The sequence below is a fragment of the Chelonia mydas genome, chromosome 6 (genome assembly GCF_015237465.2).
Source record: "Chelonia mydas isolate rCheMyd1 chromosome 6, rCheMyd1.pri.v2, whole genome shotgun sequence".
NCBI classification, from domain to species: Eukaryota; Metazoa; Chordata; order Testudines; family Cheloniidae; genus Chelonia; species Chelonia mydas.
In genome coordinates this window covers 70,830,783-70,843,175 of record NC_051246.2, presented here as the reverse complement: position 1 = coordinate 70,843,175, position 12,393 = coordinate 70,830,783, and the positions used below count along the sequence as shown (strand labels likewise).

The following is a 12,393-nucleotide window of genomic DNA, read 5'->3' as shown; positions in this document are numbered from 1 at the left end:
CCAGAGGTCCCTTCTCCACCTTCTAGGTCCAGGAGCCTGCCTTCAGTGGGTTGGGAGGGTACTAGATCCAGGGTGCAAAATAGTTCCTGGCTGTCAGAGAAAACGGTTTCTCCGCCTGCTTGCTGTGCTTCAACCTCCTCATCATCATCTTCCTCATCCCCAAAATCCGCATCCCTGTTGCGTGAGTCCATTGATGGAGTCCATGCACAGGGCTGGGGTAGTTGTAGGGGCACCCCCTAGAATGGCATGCAGCTCATCATAGAAGCGGCATGTCTGGGGCTCTGACCTGGAGCGGCCGTTTGCCTCTCTGGTAGGCTTGCCTGAGCTCCTTAAGTTTCACATGGCACTGCTGTGGGTCCCTGTTGTAGCCTCTGTCCTTCATGCCCTCGGAGATTTTTTCAAATATTTTGGCATTTCGTCTTTTTGAATGGAGTTCTGATAGCATGGATTCATCTCCCCATACAGCAATCAGATCCAGTACCTCCCGTTTGGTCCATGCTGGAGCTCTTTTGCGATTCTGGGACTGCATGGTCACCTCTGCTGATGAGCTCTGAATGGTCACCTGTGCTGATCAGCTCGCCACGCTGGCAAAACAGGAAATGAAATTCAAAAGTTCATGGGGCTTTTCCTGTCTACCTGGCCAGTGCACCTCAGTTGAGTGCTGTCCAGAGCGGTCACAATGGAGCACTCTGGGATAGCTCCTGGAGCCCAATACCATTGAATTGCGTCCACGCTACCCCAAATTGGACCCAGCAAGGTTGATTTCAGTGCTCATCCACTCGTCGGGGAGGAGTACAGAAACTGGTTTTAAGAGCCCTTAAAGTCGGAAAAAATGGTTTCATAGTGTGGACAGGTGCAGGGCTAAACCGATCTAACGCTGCTAAATCCAGCCTAAACTCGTAGTGTAGACCAGGGCTAACATATAATTATAGGCCAAATATTAAGGAGGTCCTATTGTAGCCAACCATGCAAGAAAAGAGACATATTGTACATATTATTGGAGTGAATGACATCTAGTCTGTGTTTATCACATTCTTATGTCTTAAGCCAGAGTAAAGTATCATGAATTATTAAGAGGTGTCAGTTTGAAGAAGCCAGAAGGTATGCTACGCTTTGTCTGTATAGCACTCTGTATACAATAAGGTGACACTGCTTCCCACACATTGATACACCTACTATCATCTACCTCACTAGAATCAGATGGGAGACCTGCTTCATTCTAGGCAAATACTATGTGAATATTTGTTTAATTCAATATACAGAGTGTATGGTTGGTTATTTGCTTCTTTAATCTTAGCTATGTATTTGAATGGGAAGGAAAAGAAATTTAATTAGATACCCCATCAACTTGAAAAGTCATATTTCTGCCTCAAAATAGTATATACCTACAGTAGTTACCAGTAACACCCAAAGGTAGTAAAAAATAAAGGAAGTTAGTGAAGAAAATATTTCTCTGATTTTTAGTGTACTGTGTGTGTGACAGCATGCTATGTACATGCACTGCTATTATAGCAGTGTCAGTCCCAGGATTTTAGAGAGACAAGGTGGGGGAGGTAATATCTTTTATTGGACCAACTTCTGGTGGAGACACAAGCTTTCAAGCGACACAGAGCTCTTCCTCAGGTGTAGGAAAGGTACAGCTAAATACAAGATTGAACAGATAGTTTAGCATAAGTAGTTAGCAGATATTCTAAGGAATCATTCAGTGCAAAGTTTTATCACATTCAGTAGTCATAGGACAAAAAGTGGAGTTAGAGGGTTACAATGCTGTTGTAAGGAGACATAAATCCAGTGTCTTTATTAAAACCACAATTTTTAGTGTTTTAGGCTCATCTTTTGAAAGTGCTGTGCAGGTTTCCTTTGAGGATGAGGACTGATATCTCAGCTATACAAAGTGATCACCCACAGGTGATATGCTTTTTTTGTCTTGTATCATTTTCCTGTGTGAGTTCACTCAAGAGCATAGTGCTTGTCTGGTTTCTTGTTATTGGGGCATTTAGTGCACTGGATGAGGTACACTAAATGTTGTGATAAGCATCTGTAGGACCCATGGATCTTGAAAGATGTGTTGTGGGAGCTGTGCATACATACAGTCAGTTTCACTGTTTCTCCTGCATAGTCAATTTCTCCCTGGCTGAAAAAAACCTTTTTAAATGTCAAAGAAACAGAAAGAAACCCTTTGTAACGTATTCAATTTTTTAAGCAAAAGCAAGACATCCTATTTAAAAGGTGCCCTATTAGAAACTGGATTTTTTTTTTAAATACTTTAAAAAATTATAGTTGACAGCATCCTTTTAAGGCAGGGCCACCTGAGTTCAGCTAGGGAATTGCAATATAATTATGTGAATACATGTATTGTAAGTTAGGATGCAAGTCACACAAGAGAAAGGGTTTGAGTGACACTGACACTGGGCACTCTGGTTGGCTGACACAAATGTCATCTTGTGCTAGACAAGGATCCCCGGTTTTCGGATGGTTAATATGCTTTATATCACTGAACTACATTCCCGTCACTGTATTACTTCTAAGGCTACATCACAACAGGGGTGAAAGTAACTTAAAGGACTTACTGGTACGCCGGAGTCCTGAGCAGGGAGCAGGGCCTCAACCAGAAGAGGCGTAGCCTTTACAGCCTCGGGCCCTTTAAATCTCCAACAGAGCCCCGAGCCCCAGGGTAGCAGCAGCACCCAGGAGCCCCTGGGGCTTTACATCCACCGGCCCTTTAAATCACCGCCGGAGCCCGGGGCTGCCGTCGCTACCCCAGGGCTCCAGCAACAGGGCTCCAGTGGTGATTTAAAGGGCCAGGAGCTCTGGCCGCTGCCAAGAGCCCCAGACCCTTTAAATCACCAGCCTGGGGAAGCCGGTCTGGTCCAGCACAGAGTACCAGCTCTTGCCGGTATGCCGTACAATACCGTACCAGCTTATTTTCACCTCTACATCACAACCAAGTTACATTTGTGTTCTCTCACTTCTTTTAGGAAGCAATGACAATAATTGCTGATGCCCAGAGGCACCTGCTGTGATATTAGAGCAGACTGCGGCTATCCACCCTGCTGCGGTCTCCGAAGGCTGGTTTAAGTCCCAGCGCTCTACACCTGCAAGTATAGCCAAGCCCCAACTCACTAGTGCAATGGATCGCCTATAAGACCAGCCTCAAAGTAAATTCTACGTATTATTTTGATACATGCAATTTGTGCACGTGGATCTCAGATGGCCACATCCCTTACATATTTATTTCACTGAGGAAAATTAAAGTACACTGTATGCAAATATATAGTTTTAATCAATTAGAACGTAATTACTTTTAATTAAATATTTTATTTTATTAAGCCACATTTCTCAGTAGAAGCAATAGAGATGCAAATTTTTACATTTTAAAACAAAAAACTGGTTTTAAGCTACAAGTACCCAACTGCAAAAGCAGCTGGTATCTTTGTCTGTCAGCATTGAGACAATACAAAAACAGCTCAGATTTACTTAAGATTTCCACAACAACAAAAATCACCTTCAGCCTGAAGACAAATAAGCCAAATTTTATCCCACAAGGAACATTTTTGAGAAAGAGGCAAGCTAGATCTGCTCTTAGAATGGAATGGCTATTTCAAACTTAACCACAGCTGGACTGCTATTGTTAACCAACTCTCTCTGTTTGCCTTTATATTCAGAACACTCCGGGGATAATCAGTTGTACAAATTACTAGGTTTAATGATCTCAAAATAATTAGATGAAATTAAATGAATTCAGATTAAAGAGGGGCCAGAACTGTGGAGTATGGATCCAGAATTTACCCAAAGCTCAGATATTTTCTGAATCTGCCGCATCTCCAATTCAGAACACTAATCTATATTTATGGTTTCTGGAGACAGGAAAAGCAGGTGAAGTAAGTACATTTTTTACCACCCACTAAAACATGTTTTCAAAGGAAAAACTCTAAAGCTAAACAATGCAGAGCTCTGAAGAAAGCTCACACCCTTATCAACTGTCTGCACTTCTTGATGCCATCCTGACAGGTACTGAATATGGAGCAAAACCCTCTTTCCCCTGAAGAATAGGGATTCTGGAGATTAGTTTACCAGCATTACATATTTATCAATGGAAAAGCATCACTGGCTTAATCCCATTGATTCACACATTGCACAGGAACACAAGAGCTCAGTAAGAACATACAGACATGCTCATACACAAATATTTTAATGCTATTATTAAAGCTCCATTCACACACTTCACCCAGAAGTGAAGTCCAGCTGATACATACTGTATTTGGAGAAGCTACGAAACATAGTTAAGTTATCAGCTGTGTTGGTCATTTGCAGATATCTTAGTCCTTTGGTGTTCCTGTCTGAAGCTTTCGTGTATTCAATGCCCTGCAACCAGTCAATATCCTAAATACAAGGCTGCATCTTATTTTCTTTTGGCATTCTTGAGTACCCTTCTTTTCATGCCCAAATCAAGGGCTTTTAAAATAGCGTCCTTGTTGTTCATAATATTGTAGCAGCTTAATTCCAGCAGCCTATCAAATTCATTGGGTTGATATGTGAAGTTCATAGAATGATAAGGAGATTTTTCTCCTTCAACAGGAAAGTTGCCAAAGGATTTCTCATCTTCCGTCTCACGCTCGACTCCTGCAGACAGAAAATCAGACAATAACAGTCTTCACAGATCCCCTTAACAAGATACTCCCATGTTTATGCAGGAGCAAAAGGAGGTGCTACCATCATGGTTTATCATAAACCTACCCACAAGTTGATGATCGATCGATAGATAGATAGATGGATAGATCGATCGATCGATAGATCGATCAATCATCGGCTCCACTGACTCTGCAGATGGCTCTTTTGTCCTGCCACTGGGTGCAGGTAAGGTTCCTGACAAGGTGAAATAGGTGTGTTTGAAGCACTTTAACCAAGTGTGATTTTCAAGCCCTATACTTGGTTCCTATCTCACAGGCAGTGTGAATTATTTTAATTCATAACTTTTTCAGCTACAGAGGGGAACCCAGAGTCCCTTATCCCCAGTACTCTTCAGCTTTGCATTCAAACCTTTGGACAATACATTTCCATATGCCAGTGTTGTTACTGTTCATAAAACCAAACACCTCAGGGCCCATTGTCATTATCCTAATACAAAATTTCAGCTTAAACAGTCTACAACATTTTAAAAATGAGGCCAAAGCTATGACAGAAGCTCCAACCCCAAGCAACCGAGACTCTCTGGTAATGGAGTAAAAAGGGCTACTGAAAACTGGACTAACAGTACACCTGAACAAATATACTCTATATAACAAAAACTACTTTGGAATATTTGAATAGATTAAAACAGTTTTAAACAGATGGTCCGTTCCACCAGCTAGAGTAGGGAACGCACAACCTTCATATTTGTGCATTTAATAATATAAATATTTAATCACTTTAAGTAGCATATGAATCATATTTTCTTGAGATATTGAAGATGGATATTTTGGTGGCCAATGTCCAATATATAGTTACTGCTCCCAATGATTCTTCTTGTAGGGCAGGTTTACACTACAAATTTGCAGCTGCATTGCTGAAGCATGTCTGGGGAAGATGTTCTAAGCCGACAGGAGAGAGCTCTCCCACCTCTATAAGCTATGTCAGTGGGAGAAGCTCTTCCACCCACATAGCACAGTCCACATGGGGGTTAAGGTGGGTATAACTATATCACCCACGGGGGTGGATTTTTCACACCCCTGAGTGATGTAGTTATGCTGCAGTACATATACGGTATGCAAGCCTTAAGTAAACCTTAGGTAAGTAAGCCTTAGGTTCTTAGCACCTTAGAGGATTGAGCCCTAAGCAACTCCCGACTATGGGGCGAAAAATTCTCAGTACCGTGTATAATTGAACCTCTCCTACATACTTCCTTACCTGGTGCCTTGTATTTCTGGAATGTGTTGTTCACCAATGGAAAGTGAAGCACTATGGGAACTTTTGGATTCCGAGGATCCATGAACATATAACACTCCTTGGGCTTCTGCTTATCTGTCTCACTCACAACAATGTGTGGAAAGGGGATTTCCCGTTCTTCACAATACTTCTGAGCCTGATGCAGCACCTGAACTCAGAAGACAAAAGTAAAGTTATTTTCTTTACTGGATAAGATCTAAAAATCAGGTGGTGCCAGATATTCAAAAGTGCTCAGCTCCCATTTAGGCATCTAAATAAAGATGAGATTTTTCAAGTGCACAGCACTCCAAAGTTCCCATTCTGACCTCATGGCCAGATTTACAGAAGAGCTCAAAAGAGTATATGTCTACATAGGGCTTAACACAGTGGGGCTTCAACCTCAGCCTCCAGGTACTATTGTAATATAAATGTTATCATCAATTATAACAATGTAGCTGTTTGATTTGGCTATACCTATCTCTAACCACCAAAAAACAGCCCCCTCCCAAAGCCAGGGACAGAACCCAGGATTCCAGTCTCCAGTATTCTATTGCTGTCTAGCCAACAGCTGGGCAACCCACTGGCAATGTGTGTGTCACGTCGCATCCCCCTGTACTGGCTGCTCCACACAGAGAAGAGCAATTATTCCTGTAACTCAAGTAAAGGCTTGTGCTGGGAATGTGAAAATCCAGAGTTCAAACTCTGCTTATGATCCATATATGCCAGAGGATTTTTTTATGGCAAGCAATAGAATTAATTTTTTCCATTTTTTCCTTTTTTTTTTTTCAAATTGGTTTATTTAAGTAACACAGTGAGAAAACATCCTTCAAACATGCTTTATATATATATATATATATATATATATATATATATATACACATATACACACACACACACACACACATATATATATACACACACACACATATATATATATACACATATATATTAATCTGTATATTATTGTGTCCCACATTTTGGTCATTTGTCACACATCTTGATTGTTGGTGTCACACACTGGCAGTTTGAGGGATGAGAAATTTGCTTTGAAACTTCTCTTCCTTGTGTTTTTAAATCTATGTCACGGGCCCGGGCCCTCAGAGCCCAGAATGTGCAGGGTCGTGTAAAATTTCTAAATGTACATATGTTCATTTAACATGGCATTTTAAGTATAGAAAAAAATGGTTCATCTCATATGGAAATGGTTATTTTTAGGGATAGATATTAATATTTATCCATCAGGAACTGGACTGAGATCATCAATTTATTTCAGGTAAATCACCAAACAGCCATCAGCTGGAAATCTACAGAATTGATCTTGGATTCAAACCAATTATCTACAGATTCATAGATTTTAAAGCCAGAGGGATAAATGTGATAATCTAATCTGGTCTCCTGCATAACAGGCCACAAAATTTCACCCAGTAATTTCTGCAGCAAGCCCCAAAACTTGACAAAAGGTTGTATAATGCATTATACCCAGTAATAATTCTCTCAGTCATTGAGATATGTCTAAATAGGGCATTTGACCATTCTGATTTCATCCATTATGTCCTAGGCAGTAGACACATGTCTTTACCTAATTCTGCTCCGTTTTGTCTCTCACCTCAAATGGAGCTTCCCAAGAGTAGTTGAATGAAAAGATGACATCTACATCTCTCTCCGGCTGAAGCACCAAAGGAAATGGAGAATTGATAGAAAAAACCCCATCTACCAAGTACAGATGGTGTTCCATTGGAGTTAGCTGGTTGGGAAAGGCATCCTGGTGAGTGCCTGAAAGACCCCAAAATCATACTGGTCACTGAAGTACACAAAACACGTCAGTCTAATTTCAGAGAAAAGGTGAAAATCATCTGAGACCCTAAGGAGAAATGTTTAAATGCCCTGGAATTACATTAACTGTACTCCCACACCCCAACACCCACCTACCACCAAATCAAACTAAGTTGCCTCCACCCTGGACACTCAGCAAAACAAGACAAATAAAAAAAGATCTATATCTGAGCACCACAGAAAAGCTTATAAGCAAACATCACCACAGGAACCAAACATCTCAAGTGCATTAACTATTCTATCATCACAACACCCCTTTAAGGTAAGGAAGAGAGATTAAGTGACTTGCCCATAGAGCGTCAGTAGCAAAGCTCAAAACAGAAGCCAGATCTCTTTATTCCTGATCCAGTGCCGTAAGCACAAGCCCATCCTTCCTACTGGGACAGATAACTTTCGTATATGGCAATTTCCAATACAGTCAAAAGGGATTTGGGATGGTTTTGCTCTGAAGTATATAAGCCCAAGTCTGCTGTCATATACACAAGTACAACCCTGTCATTGTGGTTGCCTGTTTGTAAAGGAAGACTGCATTTGGCCAACAGCGTTTCCATTGGTGGTGTTGGTGATTTTACTCATGGAGATCTGGTTACACAAACCCCAGTGGCAGCAGACAAAACATGTTTTTAACTTGTTTTAGACAACAACTGCATTTTGAGCAGCCGTCTATACTGCCAACTGAATGGTTTGCTCAGAGCAGCATCTTGCCCATTTTATAAGCTTTACAGCAGCATGTACTTGGATAACACATACTTGCATTGTCACTGACTGGTCATCTTTCTCTTCCTAACTGTCCCCAATTCCTCTGACACACAGTCTCACACAGAATCTTGTTACCCACCTTTCCAGGTCACAAACTCCTTGGAATTGACGTAGTCCCTGTGAAGGTACAGTCCACGCATAAAGTTAATGTTTTCCCCAGCAGAGAAGCGAGACTTAAATACATCTTGAAATAAATGTGAGAAGGCTCCACCTGGCATGACCATTCGCTTTTCTAATTGTGAGGGGTCCAGAGGCTGGCGTCCTCGAGCCTCATCTGCAGAAAGAAACAAACAAATCAGAATTCAGATCTCTGTATCCAAGCTCAAATTTCACAATTCCCTGACCATTTTACCCTGAGTTCAAGATGCCAGCCATTTTATACTGACATTTCCCCCTACAGCAGCTGGGATTTTAAACACAACTGCTACTGTCTTCAGCAGGGCTCATGTAGCTAACACCTTAAGCAATATTTTTAAAAAATGGCTGGTATTATTAAGCCTCCACCGACAATCAGAGGTGAAAGTAAGTCGGTATGGTCCAGTACGGCATACAGGCAAGAGCCAGTGCGCTGTACCAGACCAGCTTCCCCAGGCGGTGATTTAAAGGGTCTGGGGCTCCTGGCAGCAGCTGGAGCAGGGGCTTTAAATTGCCACCAGATCCCTGCTGCCAGAGCCCCCAGGTAGCAGAGGCGGCCGATAGTGGCAGCTGGGAGCCCCGGGCCCTTTAAATCACCACCGGAGACCCTGGCCAGCGCTGCTACCCCAGGGGCTTCAGCAGCGGGGCTGGGGCAGCGATTTAAAGGCAATTTAAAGCCGTTACGGTCCAGTATAGCATACCGGTAAGAGTTAGTGCGCCAGACCGGACCAGCTTCCCCTGGAGATGATTTAAAGGGCCTGGGGCTACCGCAGCAGAGCCGCAGGCCCTTTAAATCGCTGCCCAAACCCCGCTGCCAGGGGTAGCAGCAGCAGCCGAGAGCCACCAGGACTCCTTCAGCAATTTAAAGGGCCTGGGGCTCCGCTGCAGGTAGTGGCAACTGGGAGCACCTGGCCCTTTAAATCACCAGAGCCTTCAGCCACCTCTGCTACCCCAGAGCTCTGGCAGCGGGGCTCGGGCAGTGATTTAAAGGGCCCCTGAGCCCTCGGGCTCCCAGTCGCCTCCGCAGGTGGTAGCTCCCGCAGTGATTTAAAGGGCCCAGGGCTCCCAGCTGCCACTACCACATCTGGAGCACTGGGCCCTTTAAATCCTGGGCTCTAAAGGCCACGCCTCTTCTGGTTGAGGCCCTGCCCCTTCCGGTCAAGGCCACGCCCCCTGCTCAGGACTCAGGCGTATCGGTAAGTCCTTTAAGTTACTTTCACCCCTGCCTACAATAGAATGTTGAGAAAACAAGACACAGTTGGCTCCAACCTTGTATACTAGAGTTAAAATCTCTAGTATAAGTGGGGCCCACCCATGTCCCCACTTTGAACACTGCATGGTTTTCATCTGGCGAAGGGGACATAGATAAGTACTTATCTCAACTACAAACTTCAGACATATTGCAAGTGCTGCAGGGGACAATTGTGATATTGCCAAATCCTCTGACTCCATAATAGCTGTAGTGTAAATAAGTCCAGAATCTGATGCTGTTGTGAAGTTTCAGAAAGTTGTGGTGCTGCCCATTTTCTCTTTTTCTTCATTATACTGGTAAGGAGAACTTATATTATCTCTTTTATTAGAAACTGTATTATCCTTTATCATCTCCACTGTCAGTCCCACACATAATGTTCCTATAATCTAAACTAAATGGGCTACCAGTAGACAGTGCTGTTAAGGCCCTCCTAAATTATCTTCTTTTATGTTGTGAGAAGAGGTTACTTCCTTGAATGGAGGAGTTATTTTCAAGGCCCTTTCATATGACTAAGGAAAGCCCAGTCTCTGTCTATCTTTTACCTATAGCTTTGATGGCATCTTTCAGAGATTCTAGAAAGCCAACTTTTGAAGAAATCACTTCTTCCCAGATTTCATCTAGATTGGCAGCAAAGGCACTGGCCCATATTCCTGAAAAGGGACAAGGAAAGTATTAATTTAGGTTCCCTAGACATCTCAGGCACTGAACACCATGACCAATCTCAATTTCACCATATCAGATATGCATCATATGCAGGACAAAATTGGGATAGGACAGATTATCTTTAATAAAAGTCTTGTTCAGTTAAGAACACAGAGTGTGGTTAAATGCTTAACAGTCTCCAGGGGCAACTGTACAGCTGTTGATATAAGTCACTAACAATTAAATATCTGATTATTCTTAACCCTCTCATCAATGTGCATCAAGTTACAGTTGCTATAAAGCATAATAGGAGTGTTTCTAGCAGCATCAGATCTTACCCTGCAGAAAACAAATTCTGGGCTCCAGACATTTCCCAAGCAGCAGCCCATTGAAGAATTCACTGCCAAAGTCTTCTATGCGGATAAAGGCTCCATACTTGTGGCTACCAAACTCATAGGGTGTGAACTCACACCACTCTGTGAAAGGGTTAACCAAGATAATTATCTCACAAATACACTTGGATAAACATATTCATCCCCTCCTCATTCCCGTGAGAATGGCTAAGAGAGAATAATTCAGTTTCTTAACCCATACCAATGATGCCTATGCTGGTAAAGGTTAACCCTCCCAGATAACAATGCTTTAATGCCCTGAGGTGAGATTCTTCCACATACATCTTACTTATGGCATGACAGCAATATGATTGACAGGAGATTTATTTAACAGATTCATGGGAATTCACTATTAAGACTTTTCACCAGCATCACAAGTTGATATTTTTTAATGGCGGCAAAAGGGATGAAGAATGAATTTAAAGAAGTATTATCCTGCCACTAACAGAAATAATTAAGTAATGGGATTTTCAAATCAGCCAAACAAAATAAGCCATCATATCATCATTCAAAAGTGTGTTGGAGACAAAAACCAAACAAACATCAAATAAAGATGTGCACATGCCCACAGAGAGATACATCCAAAAACAAACCAATGTCTTAGCATTATAATGAGGATTGCCAAGTACAATTCAAGAGAAGATGTGCGATTGAACACATCATTACAAATATTGAAAAGGCATGAAAAGTTAGGTATACATAATGGGTGAAACCCTAGCCCCAGTGGAGTCAAAGGCAAATCTCCCATTGAGAGTTTAATGGGAACAGGATTTCACCCAGCAAATTCAATGTAGCGAGGATATGAAGGAGAATTTATGCTGCTACCCACAATCATTATTATGCTGGGACAAGATCTGAGACTGGGAACAAGGACATAAATAATTAAAACTGGGGGGAAAATGCTATTTACAGCTTTTAGAGGGGGGAAAAAAACCCACTTTACTTTATACCTGTAAATTCATGGCTACCGACATTGGGCTTCACATTGACAGCTGCATAGATAGGGAAGGGGTTCTGTCCCCACCTGACTGCTGACTGCTGGTCAGACAGCTTCGATGGATCCTGCTGGATATGGCAAGGAAAAGTCATATCACTTTGGTGTTCAGTTTTGCCTTTAAATAGAAGGTTCCTCTTGCCCTCGCAATGCCATGTGACAGATGTGACCAATCACACAGCATGAATAGTGAACTCAGAGGAAATTCTCAAGCAAATTCTTTAGTTTTTCATGGGCTTTTTTAAAACCTCATGGAGTAATTTGTCAAACTCATGATCTCATCTTTCAATATTTCCACAATCCAGAAATTGAAATAATATGAGAAAAAACTAGATCTCACAGTGTTTAGTCCTCATAAATGGTTCCTTTAGGCATCAGGAGAGAGAGAATGAAAAACATAAAGCAAATACAAAGTACTAGACACACATACCTACTGAGGAAAATCCTGTGGGCCAGGGATTCTGGAGTTCTAATCCTATCTG

At 42.1% G+C, this 12,393-nt stretch overlaps 1 protein-coding gene across 1 annotated transcript in view; it reads right to left on the bottom strand.

Moving 5' to 3' along the window:
• Window positions 1–4,402: 4,402 nt before the first annotated feature.
• LOC102936869 (cytosolic phospholipase A2 zeta) overlaps window positions 4,403–12,393 on the bottom strand; it is a 41,801-nt gene continuing 33,810 nt past the window's right edge. The window contains exons 14-20 of the mRNA XM_007055800.4: window positions 11,868–11,982; window positions 10,864–11,001; window positions 10,426–10,533; window positions 8,576–8,770; window positions 7,511–7,677; window positions 5,887–6,073; window positions 4,403–4,623 (exon numbers count right to left, since the gene is read on the bottom strand). Coding sequence (XP_007055862.4) covers window positions 4,403–4,623; window positions 5,887–6,073; window positions 7,511–7,677; window positions 8,576–8,770; window positions 10,426–10,533; window positions 10,864–11,001; window positions 11,868–11,982 — 1,131 coding nt within the window. The remainder of the gene's footprint in view (window positions 4,624–5,886; window positions 6,074–7,510; window positions 7,678–8,575; window positions 8,771–10,425; window positions 10,534–10,863; window positions 11,002–11,867; window positions 11,983–12,393) is intronic.